Source organism: Phlebotomus argentipes, unplaced genomic scaffold (genome assembly GCF_947086385.1).
Source record: "Phlebotomus argentipes unplaced genomic scaffold, Phlebotomus argentipes genome assembly contig_32, whole genome shotgun sequence".
Lineage (NCBI taxonomy): Eukaryota > Metazoa > Arthropoda > Insecta > Diptera > Psychodidae > Phlebotomus > Phlebotomus argentipes.
Genome location: NW_026776187.1, coordinates 2,158,516 through 2,180,228, shown reverse-complemented (window position 1 = coordinate 2,180,228; position 21,713 = coordinate 2,158,516). Strand labels below are relative to the sequence as shown.

General features: G+C 39.0%; 1 protein-coding gene across 1 annotated transcript in view; it reads left to right on the top strand.

Moving 5' to 3' along the window:
* Nucleotides 1-6,094: 6,094 nt before the first annotated feature.
* LOC132264247 (T-box transcription factor TBX6-like) overlaps nt 6,095-21,713 on the top strand; it is a 33,424-nt gene continuing 17,805 nt past the window's right edge. Inside the window, exons 1-2 of the mRNA XM_059764363.1 lie at nt 6,095-6,415; nt 8,155-8,311. Coding sequence (XP_059620346.1) covers nt 6,334-6,415; nt 8,155-8,311 — 239 coding nt within the window. The 5' untranslated portion in view covers nt 6,095-6,333. The remainder of the gene's footprint in view (nt 6,416-8,154; nt 8,312-21,713) is intronic.

The window sequence follows — 21,713 nt, the reverse complement described above, 5'->3', positions numbered from 1 at the left end:
TATAATCCAACGCACGACTGCTGAAAGCCGCCAAAGTGAGTGATTTACCTTATTCCCTCTCTCACATATAATTGCCAGTGTGGAAGAACTGGAGTTGCCGTCTAATGATTTCTGTTGATGGGAGGTAGAGACACTTAAAATGCTAAATTAGAAAGTGTCATGTTGGAAAATTTAATATTATGCAATAAAAGTTCTTTCTCTCTCTCTTAATGAGTAAATGCAGAGTTAATGAACATGAGAAGACTCTCAACATGGTAATTTGCACCTGCTGCTCATTCTCAAACTTATCACATCACAGAGCTCTTCGTCATTGCTCGCAATTGCTTACTATATATATTGTATGTTATGTTACCCATAGCCACACACGTAGCATTGCATTTATTGTGCTAATGCTGTCAGAGAAGATCCAAAATATATGAGAATTTGGGGGCATAAAAAAAAAAGAGTCATTCAGAAGAAAAATCCACGCGCGACGACATGTGTTTTTCTTCAGAGAGCAACGCAAGGAATCCTTTGAAGTCGTCATCTATCCTTTCACATCGGAGATATGAATCCAGACGCGACATTCCTGTCTATGATTCGGCATTTACAACTAATTTGGGCACTTGTAACATGGCAAATTGTCGCCACACTTGATATTCATTAAATCAATCCTGGCGACCATGAAAAAAAACGACGCAAAGGGATAAGTGATGAGCATTAAGCGGCGGCAGATGATCAGAAGGGCGTCACAGAAGCTCCTCTCCAAGAGGGCGATACTGCTCAGGAGATAAGAATGTATGTAGGTAATTTCAACGGCACTTAAGATGTTGCCACCATCGTCGAAAAATGTATCCTTTCATTCCAAATTGTCGAGACGTGAATTTGGTGGTTTGTCTTAAGGATCGTTCCGGTTGCATTCTCACACGATGAGCAGAGAAGAATTGAGCATATTGTGCTTCATGAACGCATCCTTTCTGCCACAAGATGATTTTCCGAATTTCCTCTGTGGCAGAAAGAATCTTGATTCGCAACTCCTGCCATTAAGAATATTCTCTTCGTCTGCTTCTTCTCCCCTCACTCGATATTTTTCTTTCCCGTGGCGTTCTTGCCAAGATGTTCATCCTCTCGTCTTGCATGGCTCTCTTTCGCTCTCGTGAATCTCTGGCGATGTTTCGTAAACCGTGACGGCGTCAAAAGTTTTGTGTTTTTTTCTCGGTTCAGAGGATTTTGGCGCCATCGTCTCAGCCACATGCATGCTTCTTCTCTGCTCCCTCCGTCTTCCGCCGCCTCTCATCATTTATGCGGATGGACATTGTGGCCGCAGAGAAGGCGCAAGCATGCCCAAGTACAAAAGGGGCGCGCACTCGAAAACAGAGAGATTATCTCCAACCTTAACAAGATAGCCAGATTCTTATAAATAATTCCTCTCAGCTAGAGGAATGTTCTTCACCATGTTTTCTCTCTTCATCTCACAAGTCCTCGCTCTCGTCTCAGCCTCTTTGATGGTCGAGATCGAATGCCCTAGTCATAATTCTTGTACTCATCAAACGTCCATTGATGGGCAAAACCACCACCATTGGATGCCATTGCGACGTCACTCTCGCGCTGTCGCTGCGCGAGTGTGAAAGAGACAATTGACCCCGCGATAGACTTCCCACAAGTGAGCATGAAAAAAGATGTGTGGCCATTTGAAACGCCTGGGAAATCATCTTTGAATGATTAATTAACTTTTAATTAAATTTAAGACCATTTCCTCCAGTGGAGAGCGCAGAAAAAACACCCAACAACCACGATAGAGACGCGCACAAGATTTGCCACTGGCCATCCAACATAACCTTCCTGGTCTTGTGATGCCCACATTTCAGCACACACGCACTAAATGGCTCAAATGGCTCATTTTCAAAGCAAATTACTATTTCACTCAAAATCTCCCTCTCTCTGGTCAAGTGTGTGGCATTTTAAAGTTCAGAAATCTGCACAAATTAGCACTTTCGGAGAAACATTACAGCACATTTGCATATTCGACTTTTCAAATTATATTCATAGTGAAAGACGACACTTACTCAAATGATCCGCCTCCTCATATGACACATTTTCCAGCCCATCTCTCATCAGGTCACGTGTAGAGAACACGTCTAGAGAGACAGATTTAGGATGGCCAAATTAAGAAGGTGATGAAGGTGATTTTTGGTGAAATGTCACAATGCGTCATCAATTGCAGAAAAATGCACATGTCTGGTGAAAATAATCTCAAAAGCTCACTTTAATCGATTGAAATGTAAGGTTAGAGCGGAAAAAAGAATTCAGATTGTTCACGAAATTAATCAGTCTTCAATTGTGCGTTAATAATTTGACAAAAAGGATTGAATTCTCTCAAGAATTTATCGATTTTTTCATTAGATTGGAAAACCAGTTTGTAAAGCTCTAAATTTTGTTGAATTTGTCTTTAAAATATGCAATCAGATGTTGAATATAAATAAGAAAATTATAAATTGACTAAGGAGAGAATTCTCAGGAAAATAACAAGGCAGAAGACGAAAAGTTTATTATTTCAGAGATTCCTATTCGTACTAGAAATTTATTGTGGTGTGCAATTTAATTGTGCATTGTTTGGCTTATTTATTGCATTCTTGTGAAATTTTACTTCCCTTCGGGACACCGTCGACAAGTAGTTTGTGGACCTGCGAAGAGGATGCTGGGGTAAGTGCAAAATGGTACACGACATAAAAGGGCGAGCATAAAAGACATGTGCATGTCTGCCGATGTCTGCACTTCAACTCGCTTCTGGATGCTCAAGAGGCGCGATAAGGAGTGCATTCATTGTCTGGACCGAAATTTTGACTGAAGAGGGGGCAGATGATGCAGTTGACGAAATTCTGTTAAGTCATTAATACTTTTTCTTCCCTTTGGCAGCTTCTTGCATTTTCAGGCTATGTATATGCTAATTTTTTGTCTCACTTCTCCAGACACTTCAATTTCCTCATATAATTGCCCGCTCTGAGTGGCTACCATTTTTTTTTGGTTTATTCATTTCATGTCGTATATTTATATGCGCTCGCGAGCATGTGCAAGAATCTCGTGAATGATTTATGTGATTAATTTTTTTACACTTTGGCATTACATCGTTTAATCAATGAATGGTTTTTTACTTGACTCCGAAAAGAGGTGTATTTTTCATCTCTTCTCATTTCACAATTGAGCTTTGACCATCATCATCGACCAATTTCAGGGCAAGGGTATTGATTGGAATTTTCCTTCAGCCAGTGAATATTTTTGTGAAATTAATATGTAAATACATAAAGTGAACTTATCTCGTATTTGCCCCATTTATGATAAAAATTTCGAGTGGAATTTTCTCAGAGAGAAAGAAGGATGATTCAATCTGGACCACCAACTTCCACAAGGCATTTTAAATTCAATTTGTATTCAAGTCCACTGCGATAGAACAAAAACTTGTCATATTTCCGTCTTAAGACTCTCTTCTAATTTATCAACAGTAATATTTATGGCGGAAAATTTCCTTACACAGCCAAAAGCTAAGCTTTTCTGTCGAGAAATTAATTCAAAATTTGATTTAGGTACTCAATACTGCATGTATAATTAAATTGTAGCTAGAAATTTCTGAGTAAATTACCTATATTCTGCCGCACAATTGCGATATGCATAGGAAATTGCCACGGCTGAAACATATAGTGAAAGCTGTTTTTTGTCTCCCCAAGTCAAATCAATCTTGTCATGACCCGTGAGCTTTGTTCGTTTTTACACTAGTATTTAAAAATCATCTTGCTCTACATTATACGTTGTTATTTATTGCAGCTTTTTGCTCGATGCAAAATATATCTTAAAACCCATTCATTTGGAAGAAATGAGGGAATGTTAGATTTTTTTTTTTAAATAGAAATGGAAAAATTTCTTCGGTCGAATTCTTCCAATTGCAGTACAATTGTGAATAGTGCCTTAATGGAGAAGTGCATGTTTTTGCATTGTAGAAGCTCAACCTCGGTCTTAACATACTTTTGCAAGGAGTAATAATTGTGTTCATTATGATGTAATTTTTCCTTCTAAAATTCTCTATTTCTTCAAAATCACGAAACATGACCCTGCTGTGCTCCTTACTCTTTTACTGTTTCAAGTGCCTACATAATTACACTTTATTGAGAGAAAATTGCATTTTTATATGCAATTTTCAAGCTCTGCTACGCAAACTGCTGATTAATTATTCTCCACATAATTTTATAAAATCATTCTATACGAAAGGAACAATTCACGAGCAAGGAAAACGGCCAATAATTCGAAATCTTTGTAGATCAATAGAGTGGGTAAGAGATGAAAGAACGAGGGAGAAAATATTGTAATTTACTGTGTTAAATCCATAATGATTTGTTCCGTAATTTAGGTAATCGCTTGTGTTAATAATCCGCTATCACAACACAACAAATTGGCTTTTTGTTAGGCCATAGAGTAAGAATAGAGAACAAGATTAAGACATTTAGATCTCTGGAAACAGAATTTTGTGTAATTAAAACATTTTTCTTTTAAATTCCGCCTGAAATTGTTTCTGAGAAAGATGTGCTCGTGTAAAATAATATTTTTTGTGGCTCCATTAATACAGTAAATATTTTCTATAAATATACATGTTACATATCATGTTGAACAATCTTGTTTTAGGAGATAATCCAAACTTTTTTCAATGATTCTTAATTTCAAATTGTATGTCTTTATAACTAGAAGAAAAATTGATATATTTAAGAGAATTTTGGGCTTATTTAGCCTCGCAAGATGTGAAAACTGCGATTATTTCTCAAATTTATATTCTGCGACAAATTACTCGATTTTTCTTCTCCTTTGCTTAGTTCAAACTAGCTTTTTCGAGATTTCATTAGTTGAAAAATTATCTGCTATTATCTATTGATTATTTCCTTAGAATATACAATTTGTTTTTCTGTAATTTTCTTAGGACCAGATCGATTGCTGGTGCTTTTTATTATCTTAATTTTCTAACATTAATAAAATATAATTTCCTATGTCAATACGAATTACATTCAAATTCGTGAGCGTATCAAAAATAATCAAAGCCACGTGTTGAGACGCACTTCTCTCCCCTTCGCTCTCTGCCAGCCTTGCTTCCAACAGCTTTTTCAAGCGCTCAGCCCCTAGCCCAGAACTTCGTGGTGGAGAAAAAAGAAATATGAGTGACTTCCTTCATTGATTTCAGGTGTCAAGTGGCGAAGATGTATGAAGTATGAAATTTCTTTTGTGTCGGCGCGGCATTCATCAGAGGAAAAGTGACATGGAATCGCGGCATTCAATTAAGCATCGTGTCACATTATTAACAGATCAGCGACTGTTTGCCCATCGCGCATGGCGTGCGATTTGGCTAGTGGGAGCAAAAGGACCGGCGCGGCCGGCCGAACGGACGTGACGTTCTGTTGCGCCATTGCATTGCCACGACCGCTTGCCGGCGGGGCGTGGTCGCTGATGGTGGTCCCGACCAATCGCGGTGTGGTGTCTGGGCGAGAGAATCGGCGGGCAGAGAGCGCGCTTCCCCTACAAAGTGTTGCTGCGAGAGTGCGCAACATCACACCGTTTGGTGTGGCTTCCCGGCTGCGGCGCGCCATTCAAATATCAACGACCACGGGCAGCCGGAACGAGTGGCAGGGGCACAGCCAATCTTCAGTCGCCTTTCTCACCAGTTGTTGGACGACTGCTGAGTGCAATGGACGTGACAGTTTCGTCTTCGAGCGCTTCGTCGGCCGTGTGAAGGGAAAGGAGCACACAGTGACCCTCCACCCTAGTGTCAATATCCCACAAACAACACCCTGTCAACCCCTCGTATGCACAACGCGCGGACACGCAGCAGTGTAGAATCATTTTATGGCCGAGTGTGTCGTGTTGGAAAAATTGATTTTTGCACAATTATGTACAGAGCAGGAGATACATATATCACACTCTCAGTAGTACATGCATTTAGGTGTGAGTGAATAAAACAGAATCAACACTAAGCAACTACATGACTTTTCTGCCTATAATAGCGCCTTAATTAATTGATTGGACAGGCAAAATACACTCTTTCGCCTTGTCGCGCTCATTATTCATTGGAGTGAGTTCAACGATATTAAGTGTTTTTCATGCTGACTATAGTATCTGAAAGCCATCACTTAATCCGTATCAAACAAGAGGATTAGAGCTTGATACCAGGGACTCAAGACTGAAGCGAGAGTGTACAAGTGGATATGATATTCTGAACACTGGTAATTCGGTCAATAACTTTAGAAAGAAGTGAACAGTTGTGATTTATTCTGACTAAACATCAGACTATCGGACTTGAGAGACATTTTTGGAATAAGTAAAATGGGTGAACTGGCGGAATATCGTATGCATCAGCATATTGCGCAGGAGATTTACCGGCAGCAGATCCTGCAGAGACTACCAGGTAAGTTAGCGTAGAATAGGATGAGGTGGGACAGCATTGCACAACGGGGCACTACTGTATTTGAGGATTATCTCGTATACATTATTAAATATTTTGAAGCCGCTGTTTGTAGCTTCTAGTGAACTGCCTAACGATCTTAGTTTCTATAGAGAAAATAGAAAATGAATCCTTGTGATTTTACGAAGAAAATCATCAATTACAACGGTGCCCCATTGTACAAAGCTGCCCCATCTTTCCCTACATAAAAATAAAAAAAAAAATCTGTAGTAAAGACATGAAATTATTGATGAATCAGTAATGGACAAATTGAGTAAGAAAAAAGTTTATTACCAGCTGTCTATTATATATGTATAAGCAGCTGAAATAAAGAAAATCACATAATTAACACTAACTTAACAAGACTACGAGCGAGCGTGTTTTTCTTCGAAGATACAAAGACAATTTTTAATAGTTTGCTCATAATTTTGGAGACAAACACTTTTCTTGCTACGCAAATGTGTTTGACTGAATGAAAAATGTCCCAAGCTTTCTACAAATCACTATTGTTTCATTTTATTAAGAGAAAAACTCTTGAATGAAGATACACGATAAAGAAATATAACATCCAATAAGACACATTTTCTTTACTATTCCATCTACAATTTTAACACTTTCGTGTATAGAATTGAAGCAAATAAGGAAGGAAAAATACCCACATTATTGGTTAAATGTAGTTCATGAAACTCTTATTTAAACCGTGGACCACCAAGATGAGGTGTAATGAATCTCCATTGTTGATTCTCACAATTATCTACAATACAAGCTACAAATGGCATTTGTTGGTGCTTCACGTCTTGAATCTTATTCCTCTCTTGGACAAATAAAAATACTCAGACGATTATTATTTATGTGCACAGAGACACGGGTTCTAACCACCTGCTCTCTCACTCTTACACCTTTTCCAATCCATTCACACTATCGAATTCTCACTCGGGTCTAAGTGTATGGAAACTTTTGAGAAGTCTGACAATTCACTTCCTCCTCAAATTTTCTTCATGCGTTTCACTCCAGAGAGCAAAGAACATTTGACAACCTGAACGAGCGCAGACTTTCATGATCAGATTTTAATAAAACATTTTGATTTTTCCGAAACAATAATGTTTAATGTGTGCACTGTTGACTTCATGCTGTTCACTACACTCTAATGTCTTACTGACAAGTTCTTTTAATATGGGAATATTGATTAAATAAATGTTGAGAGCTCTCCAATGGGAATTAAACATTCATATCGCATTCTTGGAATTGCCCGTTTCCTTAGAGGAAGATTATTAATGACGCAGATTATTTAATATTTATTCCCATGAATTTCTCAATATGTTTTACCATTTATTTTCTGCTTCTTCCATCGTCTGCGCAAAATATTTATCAATGTAATTGCTTGCTTGCACTTAAACTCAACAATTAGACAAGGCGACAAATTTACAGCCGTAAAGAGTTTATAGAGGAATGAAAACATATACACTTATTTGCAATAGTGCTTAAAGGAAGAAGAAAATTACTAAAAAAGAAAATTTTAGATAACTTTAGGATTAGAAATTAATTTATTCTGCATATTTTACTATTAATACTGTTGAAGCACAATTTTCATAGTCACACAGTAATTGTCTAATATTAATAAATTATATTTAATGTCATTATTAAAGAATGAATAATTGGCGTAGTGCTTTTCACACATTAAACCTCTTCTTCTGCACTTATAGATCCATATCCGACCATGTTGCCGGTCCCACCGCCTTCGAGACACTTTCTGCCGCCGGCATTCACGTTGACTGGAATAGAGGCGAAGTTGCAGAACTACGAGTTGTGGAATAGTTTCTCTCCGCACGGCACCGAAATGATCATCACAAAGAGTGGCAGGTAAGTTAATTTTCTCAACTTTTACCCATTCAGCCCATAAACCACCCTGAAACACATGGAAATTGAGCCAAGTTGTTGTACATTTTTGAGCAATAAATTATATTGAATTTAGGGTAGAAACAAGTTTGTTAAAAGTTCACTTGACGGGATATAAATTTGTATGAATTACTATTTAGACAGTACTTGGTTCATTTTGGCCCTAATTACAGAGCCGGGGAATTGGAAATATTTCGTGGGGGCGGCGTCATACTCGTGCCCAATTGTTTGCTCAAGATATCAAATTAATGAGAATCACCAACACCTTATTTATTCAGAACGGGGGTTAACGTGAATTCGAAAAGTATAGTCTCTAATTTGATTTTTCTGGCACCACCCTACCATCGCTATCGGGCCTGGAAAAGGAGTATTTCTGGGGGTGTTTTCAAAAACTTTATTTATAATATTGCTCTCTTCTGGCGTGGTATTTTACGCACATAAATATGTGTGTATTTAATGTATGCTGCTGTGAGATTGGGTGTAATAAACGGGGGAAAAAAAAGAATTTAGGATTCTATTCAAATGCGATAACACCACGCAAAAGATAACATAGCAAAAAGAGCCGCAAGCAATATTTTATTTTTGTATTTTCCTCAACTTGGGCGTCTATTTAATCATCCCTTTTCGCCATAGTGATAATATTCACGAAAAACTACCATCCACGGCGAGGTCGAGACGAGCGAGGAAAAAAGTGAAACTGATAAATATGTGGAAAGCACTTGATGGTTTATTTGCTTAGTGTAAATTCCCTCTCATCATTTTCCTCTTTCTGCCACTAAAGTCAAATTTTACATGCAAATACTTTGGGAGGTTATCTGTGAAGCTGGTTGTAAAAGAAAAACACCGAAAATATTATTATTTATTTTCACTGGCTTGCTTGAATAAAGTGTATTTGGGTTTTTCCCTTCACTACCCCAAAAACTATTTTACTAATACATGAATATCATATTAGTTGGGCTCTGCTGGGCTTGATAAGTGAAGTATTCCAAGAGGAAGTGGAATATTCACCCAACGGAGAGTATTTGCTTTTATTCCTTCCTGTGTCAATTGCCCAGTAATCTACTCGAAGAGGCCTTTTTTTCTAGAGATCAATGAGTCCCATCCCTAAATTTTGGATCTCTACTTTCTCTTGAATGTTTAAAAACTTTGAGATAATCAATTCTTATTGCATAATTGTGCGGAATAGCAATTAAAAGACGCATTGATTAGTTTCTTGAGATGTTTGAAGACAAAGTAAATGGCTTTGAGAGTGATTTCGTGTCTGTGGAGCAATCTCCTCTCCCTTCGCAGCAGCCTCTTCCAAACACTCCGATTAGCGTCTTTTTGTGCAATTTTGCAATTTGTGGAACGTGCAAAAAATCACTTCCTGATGATGACGACTTCATAATATGTTCAAATCCCTGTCTCTCGGTCGCTTTTTTCGTTGGTTCTCTCTGGCTTGTGTTTGCTCTTTCATCTGCCCTTTCTGCTGAACACACAAACAATTTATTCACACACGATGGAGGCTCCAATTCTCCACCGTTGGAGGCGACATGGTGGCCAGAGAATGACCATATCATCGGGCCGCCGGGTCCCAAAGGCAACATCCAATGTGCAGCCAACATGTAAGAGTCATGCTGGAATTAATGTACCGAAGAAGAGCTGGCAAAAGGGAATGCGGACAAGGCGCCAGCATTGTTTGCACATCTCTCATTCAGAGATTACGATTTATTCCCTGGCGCTTGTTAAAAATTGTGCGAGGAGTTCTGGGCCCGAATGCGAATGGCTGGAAGAACTGCGCGAGGACGTCATAAAGTGAAATAATATAATTTAAGAAGTCTGGAGATTTTGCTCAATTCTCTCTCTGCCCTCATCTTCCGTGGCCGGTGCTCCAGGATTTTTTTTTATCTGCTACACAATTTCTCACCAACTCATCCGCCCTTCGATTGTCCTCGCTCGCCTTCATATCGTTTGGTGATTCTGCGAGAGTCTTCTCATTTGTTGCCCATCTCGTTCGCCCTATTCCCACCTTGAGAAACTCTTTGGGAATGTTTTTATTAGCGTGGTGGAACTGAGAAATTGATTTTTATCGCGAAGGGGAGTTTCCTCTTCGCGAGATACTTTTCCACAGCATCTCCTTCTTCTCGGCCCCCGAGCACGACACACTCATCGTCAATCTGGGGGTTAAGAGAGCACTGTGATAAAGTGCCTCGTGGAGCAGATGTGTGACTCGCAGGGACTTCCTCCTTCTTCACTCCAATCCTTACGCACTTACTGGCCATTGGGAAAAATTATATGGTAGAATGCAATGCTTGAAATGCACTGGAATAGGTAATTTCAGCCATAAAGTACGTTCAGAACACGATTCCTGCATTCATTCGAATCGATCACGCAACAATAAAGAGCCACAGGATCAGGACAATATTTTTTGCCGCTGTGTCAAAGGACTTTCCAATGACCAAATATGCAAACTTCTCAGCATACATAAATTCTCTCGTCGACTTTCTTGGCGTCCCACAGAAATTGACGAGAGTGGAAATGTGAAAATTCCCACGTCGGAACATCCACAGCATAGAGAAGTGTAAATTGAGAAATATTTAATTTCTTCCTGCAAAAATTAAAAATATGTTTTACCACCAACGAAAAAAGAAGCGCAAGTCTGGGTGGCGAGCCATTATACGTGCAAATTAATGCTAATTGGTGATTTCTTGATAGTGTATTGAAAGTTGTGAAAACAGCAAGTGTTTCCTATTTGTTTTTGACACTGTCTATAATGCCGTGTGTTTGCACAAAATGTAATAAATTTCACCATTTTGCGTTTTTAATTCTATTTTCATGATTTATTGTGTTTTGCACTTGATAATTAGATTGCCACTCTTTCACGGTTTCACACTATTTTCACTGATAAATTTGTAACGAAGTTCAAATTAAGTGGTGGATAATATTATGAAATGGATTCATTTTACCAATGAATACACAATAAATAATACATAAACCTTTAAGAAGCACTATTCTCTATTCATTTTATTCAGCTAGAATTTTCACGGATATAAAATAAGTTGAAGCTTATGATAATTGCAGTTTCACGAGCACAAATTTTTTGGGCCTGAGAAAAATTATTTGGAAAAACAGTTCCCATATCAATATTCACCTTGAAAAATGTTCTAATTTTTCAAAATGTTTTAATAGAGTGAATTGCGTTAAATTTGTTGATAATTCCATTAGTTTATTCAATATATTGAAGAATGTTCCCATGAAAGAAATTTCTCAGAAAGAATGCGAGATCACGTGAATCTGAAAGCTTTGTTTTCTCTAATTATTATTTGTTTCTCTTTTTAACTATTTTTATATTATTCAGGATATGATATTTTTAATATAGTAAAATCGTGTGTTGGACAAAACGTACTGTTGAATCTTTTATGCAGTGAATAAATCATTTTTATCAGTGACACTTTTGATTCGGGTAATAATTGCAGTATCGATTACAGCTTACAGATGCCTTTTGTCCTCGGCACAATCAAGATAGGTAGTTTTCTCATCCCAATTCAGGGTGCAGAGGCGACTCATGTTGTGCGGCGAGGGTGAAAAGCCCTGTCGCAGTGTCACCTGACGCAATTCCGTGTCGCCACCTTGTCACTCCCATTGTTTGCCGGTGTGTTTGGTGGATGTCGTTGCTCTTGGTGTTTTATTGCACACACCCGAGTCCTTAAGTTCCTCCCGACGCAACCATGAAAGGTCCAGAGAGACCTAAGAAGAAAAAAAACCTGTGCGTACACCTTGCTTCGAGAAGGGTGAGATTTGTGAAGGGAGGATGGATGAAATCCAGCACTTTGTTGCGATTTATGAGTCTCTTCATTTGCACTGGCTCGACTTTGTCCATCTTTATGGGCCTTCTGTTATTTTTTGTCTTTCACCAACGCCACAGAGATGTGTAAAACATTTTACCAAATGCCGCCGATTCTGCCCTTTGTTCTGTTGCGCCCCAGAGAGGAAACTCTACGGGATCTTTGGTGGCGGAAATCTAGAGCTGCAGATATTATCGCTCTTGCTCAAATGTCTTTTCCAACTATGCAACTTAAGGGCAACACAAAATGAGAGAACACAATGGAACATATTGAAGAGAAAATGTGCGGTTTTCTCAAGTGATAGAACGAAAGCAAATACACAATTTACGTGAAATATTAAAGTTTCGACAATAATTTGCCTATTATACCATCTTCTTTTTTATTTGGCGTGATTGTTTATACTTTCCGCGCTCTTACCAATAAATCTTTATTATATTTTCGCGTGAGTTTAGCGCAAAAGAAGATGCCTTTTGGGAATCTTTCACTTCCGTTTTCCCGCAGAGTCTCGATATGTGAAAAATAACTACACCACTAATGAAAGTCTTTCTCGGGTGTTCAATAAATTCAAAAACACACACGAAACGCGATGGTGAAAAAAGCGAAACACCGAATGGGTCTTCTCTCACTTTGTTATCAATTATACACTCAATGGGAGGAAGAAGTTCATCAAGAGCGACTGTGTGTGGCTGTCCATTAACAATTAAGTTGGGAAAGAGTCCAGCATGGGCCGAAGATGAGGCATACCCATCATCATCAAAAGTCAAATAACGAAGCACCGTGGAGATGTCCATTTGTGAAGGTGTTTCCAAAATGTGCGATCCATCGACTCACTTTGGTGGCTGACTACGAGTATTCCTCTCTGGCTCTCTGGGTCTGTTAATTAATTAAAAAGGTTATGTTGATGATTCCGTGAAAGTTTTCAATTAACAAATTCCGTGGGAACATTTGTGGCGCGATGTGTGTCCTATCACCTGAATGAATGTGTTTCGTGGGTAATTATCATAAATAATCGTCGTCGCCACATTATTGCGGGGCCAAGAGGTGACTTCTTTGGCTAGTTGGGCGGCTGCTGGGTGATAAAAGCTCACACACAGGGATGCCCCCATGCAACTCCATTCGGAGGCATTTTATAATGCCAAGACACACAAAAAAGCCTCAAATTTGATTACAGTCATCGCGAGAGATCTCGCCAAATTTAAATCTCCTCTTGTTTTTATTGTCATCTCGCGATGGGGTCTCGGTGACCCATCAAACACTTGAGAGGCAAATTCACAGATTTTTATGGTTCCCCGTATATAAATCTGTATATCTGTCTCCTTTTCTCTGCCCTCTGTCTTTCCATACACACTACATACATATATTCCATGTATAATGGTGATGAGAACTGGACTCCCGATGACCCGAAGCCTATTCGAGGTGATCCGTTCACGACATTTCAATCAAAGTCTCCTCTCAATTCATCAGTTTTCCACAAGTGAGTAATTTACATTGATCGTCGCGTTTTCTTAACATCTACAATTTTTCCTGAGAAGCACGCATGCTTCATAGTTGGAAATCGGTCGACTATGAGGGGAAGAATCTCGAGTCACATATCATTTGGATGATGTTGGAATAAATTTGGTGAGGAAGATCGTAGGTCCGTCCAATGGCTGCACACTGTGGACCCACTAAACGGGCTATTGTCTCAGAACCACAGGAGGTCCTGGCGCCAAGTGCCATCATCGAAGACTGCCCTTCTTTTTTCACATAACCAACATTACACACTCTTGGGCGCTTCCACGGGCATATTCATGGGTGTTTGCCGATGACGGACGAGCCGAGTGGGAAATATATCATAAAAATGGGTGTTTTTCGGACAGACAAGTGCCAAAGGTCGTCTCCACTTTTTATTATGAATCGTCATTTGGTTGAACTGCGGCGTGAGATGATGGAATAGATTCCAGATTCACTTTTTTTTTCTCTCTCCCACTTCAATCATCTTGCGTTCTCCCTCAACATCGGATGTCATCCTGGAAATTCTTGGCATTTCACCGCGACCAGAATCCACCGTGAATTCTCATCGGCTTCCCTCATGGAATGCATTCCTCCCAATCACATTCAATCAGATGCCAAGACCCGAATATCATGACAGTGGCCTGAGCAGAGAGATGATGGCGAGTTGTTCACTGTGAGATCATCTCAGCTCAATCGATAAAAGAGTGGCTAGGCTGTAATTATTTCATGCCATAATTTATTGGCGGTGTTGAGAGAAATGCTTCCAATGCTTTATGCAATGTGCGATGTTGTCTCTCCACTCACACTCCACCTCCCAAGAGATCAACAGGAGGAGACGCGCACTCAATTTTTTCCGTTTCGAAATTGAGTGAAATATTAAATAATTACAGGTTGCTCTCTGGAAACTATTTTACCTGATTCCAAATGAGCGTGTCTCTCTCGCTGGACGTACGAGACCCATATGATCAAGCTGGCCAAAAGTCTTTCCCTCCACCTATTAGAGGTGGACTCGATGGTTAAAATAGTTGAACTTTTAATGTAGGTTAATACGTAAAAGAGAAGCAAATAAATTGCCTCTCTTTTTTGGCATGGGACCATCTTTCCCTCTCTCACTTTTTTTTTTCTTTATCAGTCCACATTAAGACTCTATCATTAGAGTTAGATTGAACGCTAAATCAAAGAATATGCGAAAGTTTGTGATGAATTTCACAGAAATTCAAAGAAAATCCGTCAGAAAATGATGAAATGTGAAGTGTCATTTCACATGTGGCTCTCTATCATTTTAAGAGGATCTCAATCTTAGGGATGAAAGCCAAAGATCCTCCCTCTGCTGGGGGAAAAAACATCAATAAGTGGTAACAATCGTATCATCAGAATTGATGAAATGTGTTGAAAAGTTGTTACGGTAATCACTTCCTATTCCATGAGCTTCACTATAATGATTTTGAGTGCCCTCATAAAAGTCAGCGCCCAAGGGACTTTCGCAGAGTGCTCAAACACTAGATTCGCTGACTTTTCACAGAGATTGTGTATGATTAGAAGCGCATCATTCTCTTCAAGAGTGCTCAAATTTGTTGAATTGCATAAAAGTAAGACGGGGAAAAAGGAGATGAGAATGCCATTTCTGTGGCGTCCAATAAATCGATATGGATTACAATATGGCCCCTCCACGCATGATCAACGGTGTGTATCGAGGCCGTAAAAAGGCGAGCAGGAGGAGGAAAGCGCGATGGCACAACATATAATCAAAATGTTATCAAAAATCTACTATTTAATTTGAGGTTCAATTCCACTGTGAAAAAGTCTTCTCTCTCTCTTGCCACAAATTGTTGAGATACACGCAACAATTAATTCACATTTAAGAAGCAATATAGCCAGATCGAGAAAAAAATGTATAACATTTTCAAATAAAGTTCTACCTATCGCCACGGTTACAACTTTCTTACATTTACGGAACTGGTTCTTCTATTTCTCTTCTCTTAGGGATATTCAACTTTTTAGTTCGTCACACGTTATTTTGTGGTTTGGAAGAGATGTGAATGAAAGCATTATGTGTGAGATAATGAGTGCAAGTGATTAATTTTCTCAAACGCAATTCATAGAATTCTCAACTGAGAAGTTTTATATAAGTATTTATGCTTTTTGTCTCTTGGCACGCATAATATGGCATAACAATCAGTCTTTGAGCTTTGGCGTGGATTTTCTAATGCGGCATGAATCAAAAATTGTAATTTTATGCATGAATCGCGATCTTCAAAGCGCCTCGGCGCAACTTAACGAAATGATCAGTCAATTTAAAATGCAGAAACTTCACATTTCGCGCCAATTAAAAATACAACAGCACAGCTAAAGAAATGCTGATGGGAGGTAGAGAATCTCTCCATTTGATCGTGGACGACAGCATTAATATTGTCAGCCATCGTTCACAATTTGGTGATAGAAAAAAGAATGCCAATTGAGGTAATATTATAAGGTTGAAATCTTGGTTGAAATTGAAACAAACACCCGTAAAAACCACTGAGAATATGGCGAATTAAGAAGACACGATAGGCTATGTTGTCTCTTGCGGAATGGAAAGACCAAATATCGATAGGGCTTTGTTTGTTCAGGTGCATCAACCTGAATTTTATTATTAAGTTGTTTAGGTATATCCTTAGTAGATGGAGAGATATTCTTCCTCTCTTCTACTGCTTCTAAAAAAAAACCTCCCAAATTTATCCACAAAGGAAAACACACAATAAATTTTAATGTCGCCAGAGAACTCAAAATTTATATAGAAATCTTTAATTTCAGCACGTAATTAATTCCCTAATGATTCTATGGAGACCTAATCAATTTTTTTCTTTCTTGATCGAATACATCCAATTAAATTGTCCAAGACATGCTTTTTAGTCCCTGTAGATCATGTTCTTGTCTCTTGATTACATTAATGAAATTGATTTGAGATGTTTCTTCTAAAATAATACTCTTGAAAGCGCCTGTTTTTGAGTTCTTGACCAACTGAAAGAGTCTTGTAGTAACAATTAAACTCGCTGCAGGTGAGACATCAAAAGTGAATGATCATTTTATTGTTTTCTCAATACATAATTCGTCGTCCTAAACTTAATTGCGCTCTTCAGTTCTTACCAAAAGTGGGCTCAATTGATGTTTTGATTTTTTTTCTAATTAATACTCCAAAATCTTTGAGATGCGCATGCTTATTGTGTGCTAGACAGGTGTCGTGCGCGTAAAAGTTTTGAGACAAGAAGAGCAAATTCACTGTCCTTCGCTGGATCAAATGAAATTCAAAATTGGGCCCCACAGAGCGAAGTCAACAGTAAATTGTAATCTTGAAGAGTTACGATAACCACTTTGGCGGATGGTTAGTTCTTTTTTGTCTCCTCCTTGGTAGATCTTCATCAAATCGTCCCGTCCTGTTCTGCCAAGAAGTAGTTGAATTGGATTCTTTCATGCTTTAATATCTCTCCTCTTCGGATTTTCCGCATAAATTTACATAGAGAATCGCTAACGAAATATGAAGGAAGAGTGAAAAATATGAAGAAGGTGGAGGATTGAAGAAAATTCAAAGCCAAGAAGAGTCTGCAGAGTGCTCAATGCCACACCAGATGCATCCTGAAATCTTTGCCATGTCATACTCAGTGCTTAATTTTTATATAAATACTTCGTTATGCTGCAATTTGCGCTATTTTCTCATAGTAAGGCTTGCTAATTTCGTATGAAGAATGCTTGAGATTTTGGTAAATTGTAGTGGTATGCCCTGCATGGCCGCGGGTGCATGTTAGGGCAATAAAAAGTCGACACACGAAGCGCCAGGGTAGCGTCAAACATCACAACCTTCTCCTCTGCCCGCCACGAGATACAAAACGAGGTCCGTTCAGGCACAGCATGTTGGCTGTGCGAGAGTGTATGGAGCACATCTGAGAAATGAAACGATAAAATTATATGTTTGATGAAATGAGTGGTAGTTGGAGTTTGTTGTTGTTGGTTTATGAAATTACATGGTGGTCTCCCACTTAAGGGAGATGATATAAATTTCTCGAATGGAACAGTTGCAGGCCGGAACTGAGCAGAAATGCCAGGGAGTAGACGAAATGGTCATGCTCCGACCCGAGGATGTATTTTGTGCTCGCACAATCCTGCCATTCGGGAAATGATCTCTCAAATGCACAGAGCTAGACCAGCAATAATGAATTACATAATTGCCATTTGCTGGGAATTTATGATACTTGGCTTTCACCACTCCACTTCCCCAGCCAATTGCTGCTCCGCCAGTGTTCCACGTCGTGCAGCCAATAGGGGATAATTTCTTTATAAAGTCGACCTGTGGGGAAATTGTGGAATCAAACTCATCCTTGCAGGCCTAATTAGGAACATTCTATAGTAATGAGGAACGAAAGATTTCAACGCTATCAAGCGACGAACCCACATTTTGCACTCACAATCTCAATAAATAAATGCAATTCGCTAAAGTCACCCAGATAAAACACTAAAACCTCTCTTTGTGTTGGTTTTCACGATTTTATGATAAAAAAAATTTAACCCTTGATGTTTTTTCTTCTTCTTCGTTATAGTCTCACATTTCATCCCTTATTTATTTATGCGTTATTCTCTTCAAATAAAAGCCAAGAAATATTAATTTCATTTTATCTTTACCTGTCCATTTGAGGTTCTCTTTTGCCATTTTGCTTTCATAGATTTTTATATCCCTCCACAGTTCCAACGATGGTTTCAGAAACTAATGGGATGGCTATTTTATTTTTTGCTGTCTCTCCCGTACTATTGGTGCTTATAGTGCCTTTTTTTCTGGTGAAAATGCTAACAAGCATGTTAATTTTATTGTTTTCATCCTCGTCATTATATAGAAACGCGTTAATAATATTTAAGTGTGGAACTTCGGGCGTTTTTTACCAAATACAATTTAAAAGATATTTGCCTCCATCCTCTCACTTGGATGGAATCATTTCATATCTAATTTATAATATTGAAACCATGCCTCCTTCCTTGCCATCCACGACCCACCACTTGGTGGTTCTTCTCCACATCTTATTGCCCGCCACACTCACCTCTTTGGCCCATGATGGCGTTTATGTTTGCCGGACTGATTGTTGGTGCTGATCATGGAAACGCCTAATGTGAGTTGCATGCTCGGCGGCATTATCATGGAATGACGATCATAACGATGTGCACGCTGATGTCTGCGAGATGAGCAGATTGCCTGTGTGAGAGCGTGTGTGAAAAGTTCGCAAGCCATTATAAAAAGTGTGAATGGTGATCTGTGGGTGATCTTCTTTTATGCTTTCTGTAAATTCTCTTTTTGTGCCCTCACCTGTGGTTCCTACGTGTTGAAATATTAATGAGCGCTAACGACCGTCTTAATAATTTTATTTATATTACCACTAATCCTCTTATTCACTCGATATTAGCACATTAAATTCGTCCACGCCATGTGTGTGAGAAAGTCTATTCGATAGTCTCAGTAATCGATATCAGTCACCATCTCTATACATAATATCACACTATATATTCCACATTTTTTCGCACTGAAATTTTTTAAGCAATAAATCAATAATCGGCAGGCACGATTGTGGCTGTAAAATGAAGGATTCCAAGCAACACTTTCGATTCCCTCTAACTCAGTCACACGATAATTCTCTCCTTTCAAATGTATATCGGGGAAAAAAATCTCCCAGCTCATCAAGGGAAATCAGATGGTACCTGATTTTCGATTCATAAGGCTCACGTCTGGGTCTTCTCTCATCCTCCAGTTCAGCATTTTGAATTTTTAATTATGAATTTTTAACAGATCTTTGTTTTTCATCGTTTTACTTTTTCTTGCCATTAATTTATGGCAGCGCGGTGTCGGCTAGTATGGGTCAGTCAGGCGCCACAATCAAAAATTCACTCGTGTTCTTTCAGCCATCTCACCCAGAGGAACCACACACGATTCCCACTTTATTCCCTCAGTGGGATGGATTGAGGATGATGGTGCTGATCGCGGCTCTGGGAGAAATCGCCGATTGAATGAGGAAGGTCTAGAGATAGAGAGGAAAAAAAAGTGAGACACACAGTCCAATAAAAAGTTCTAACTACCCGATCATCACACACTGATCATGATGATCATGTTCCTAAGCCGCGCACAACATTGCATGTGGAGATCATTTCCATGGTCCATTGAAATCATTTGACTCTGTGTATCTATCACTTTTTATTCCTCACTCACCACGCGCTTTTTAATTGGCCTTTATGTCTTGTCCTCTTCAGAAATTTTGTAAATTAAATCATGATCGTATTCCCTTCATGGGACACTCTCAAGCCTCTCTTCTCTCTGTCATTTTTTTATGGCCAGTGGAGAACAGAGTGAATACAAGAAGCTGTAAATAATATTATTAGATGAAAAATAGAATAGACAGACCAATTATCTCACACAAACAGCAATTCGGACAGTTTATATGACTGATCGATTTGTATAACGCCACCTTATCTCGGCGATATAAGATCGCACTGGGAAAGAGGCCGAGGGAGCAGAAATGTCCGGAGGAATTTCAAAACGTCAAGAGAGATATCTCAAGACAAAGGCCCAATGAAATGCGAACAATCCCGCCTAAATTTTCCTGTAGGTTAATCACTGCATCGGATCTAGACAATCACAGTTGACGATCTTGCGGCGGACGGATAAAAACCACTGTCAAGTGTCACCTGCCGAAAATATCAACTCTACTGGAGGATCAATTTGAATAACGTGACAAGCAACAGCATGTCGGACTCCCTTTTTCCTCACAAACCATCAGAAAAAGTCCAGACAACTTTTTCCGGTTGAATGTATCACAAGGAGTCGCCAAAAAACCTTATAACGTATTGTCTATTTAGTTCAATTTACCGATGGTGAGCAATATAAATTGTCATCCGGTGGACCGCCCTCTTATGTGCTTTTTATGCTTAGCATATTACTCGGCCGCATTTGACTTGTTCTGCTCCTAAAACTACACTGATATTGCTATTAATTCATCACATTGTTTGATACATTGTTCTAACAAAAAAACTTACATATTCATAAGAGGAGTTGAAGATTGTGCGAATAATTTTGTGGGAGTTCAAATAAAATCCACTATTTTCATTGTTGTTTACTTTCGTGGCGCGTGCTTAGACTTACTCCAAAATCACTCGCCTTGGAAGTTTGCTTAGTCTTACCTTAGGTTTTCTTTCAGAACTGAGGGTTCAACTCAATATTCATTGTCGTTGAGAGGGATGCAAAAAAACAGGGCACCGGATCCAATTGAGAATCAATAGACATTTGTGAAACTTGTCAGGAGTTCTTGTGAACGACACTCGTCGTCCCGAAGAGCTGGATGGAATATTTATTGGATGGTCGGGCGCCCCCATTTAGGTACCCATCGAGCAAATATATGCCATGCTAAATTGCATGGGAAGAATCTGGCCATTGGCAAAACGGGGGAATTACAATAAATTGTGATTGAGAAAACGCATGCGCTTTTATAAACTTGTGTGTCTCTTCGATCTCAAATGCTGGGAACAGGAGAGATAAAAAATAATGCTTTTTGTCCGGCTTCTTTTTGGCTCCCTTTTGGTGTCTGTGCCTAAGTTTGTGGTGATCTTATACAACCCATTACATGCCATCGGGAGATCCCTATCGGGTCCACGTCTAGGGATGTATTGGATTGGGAGAATGGAGAGTGTAAATCAAAGTTGTAAACATAATTATAAGACATGAGAGGATCGTCTTTTTATTATTTGATGATGAAGGAGTCAGCAAAGAGACACAGGTTGACTCTCCTCTGGCGCTTAACATGAGAGGGAACAGATCGACAGTTGCTGCATGTGGCTTTACAAAAAGGCAAACCAATAATGGGTGTAACAATTGGTGGCGACACATGAAGAATAAAAAGTGTCATAAATTCCATTTATTATATTTATCCAGAGTGTGAGTGAGAGCGAAGAAGAGGAGGAATAAAAAGAGGCTGTGAAGGTAACAGGTTGAATGGCATTACGTTTTTGACTCGTTTTTTCCTGCACCTTCCTCATCTTCACCT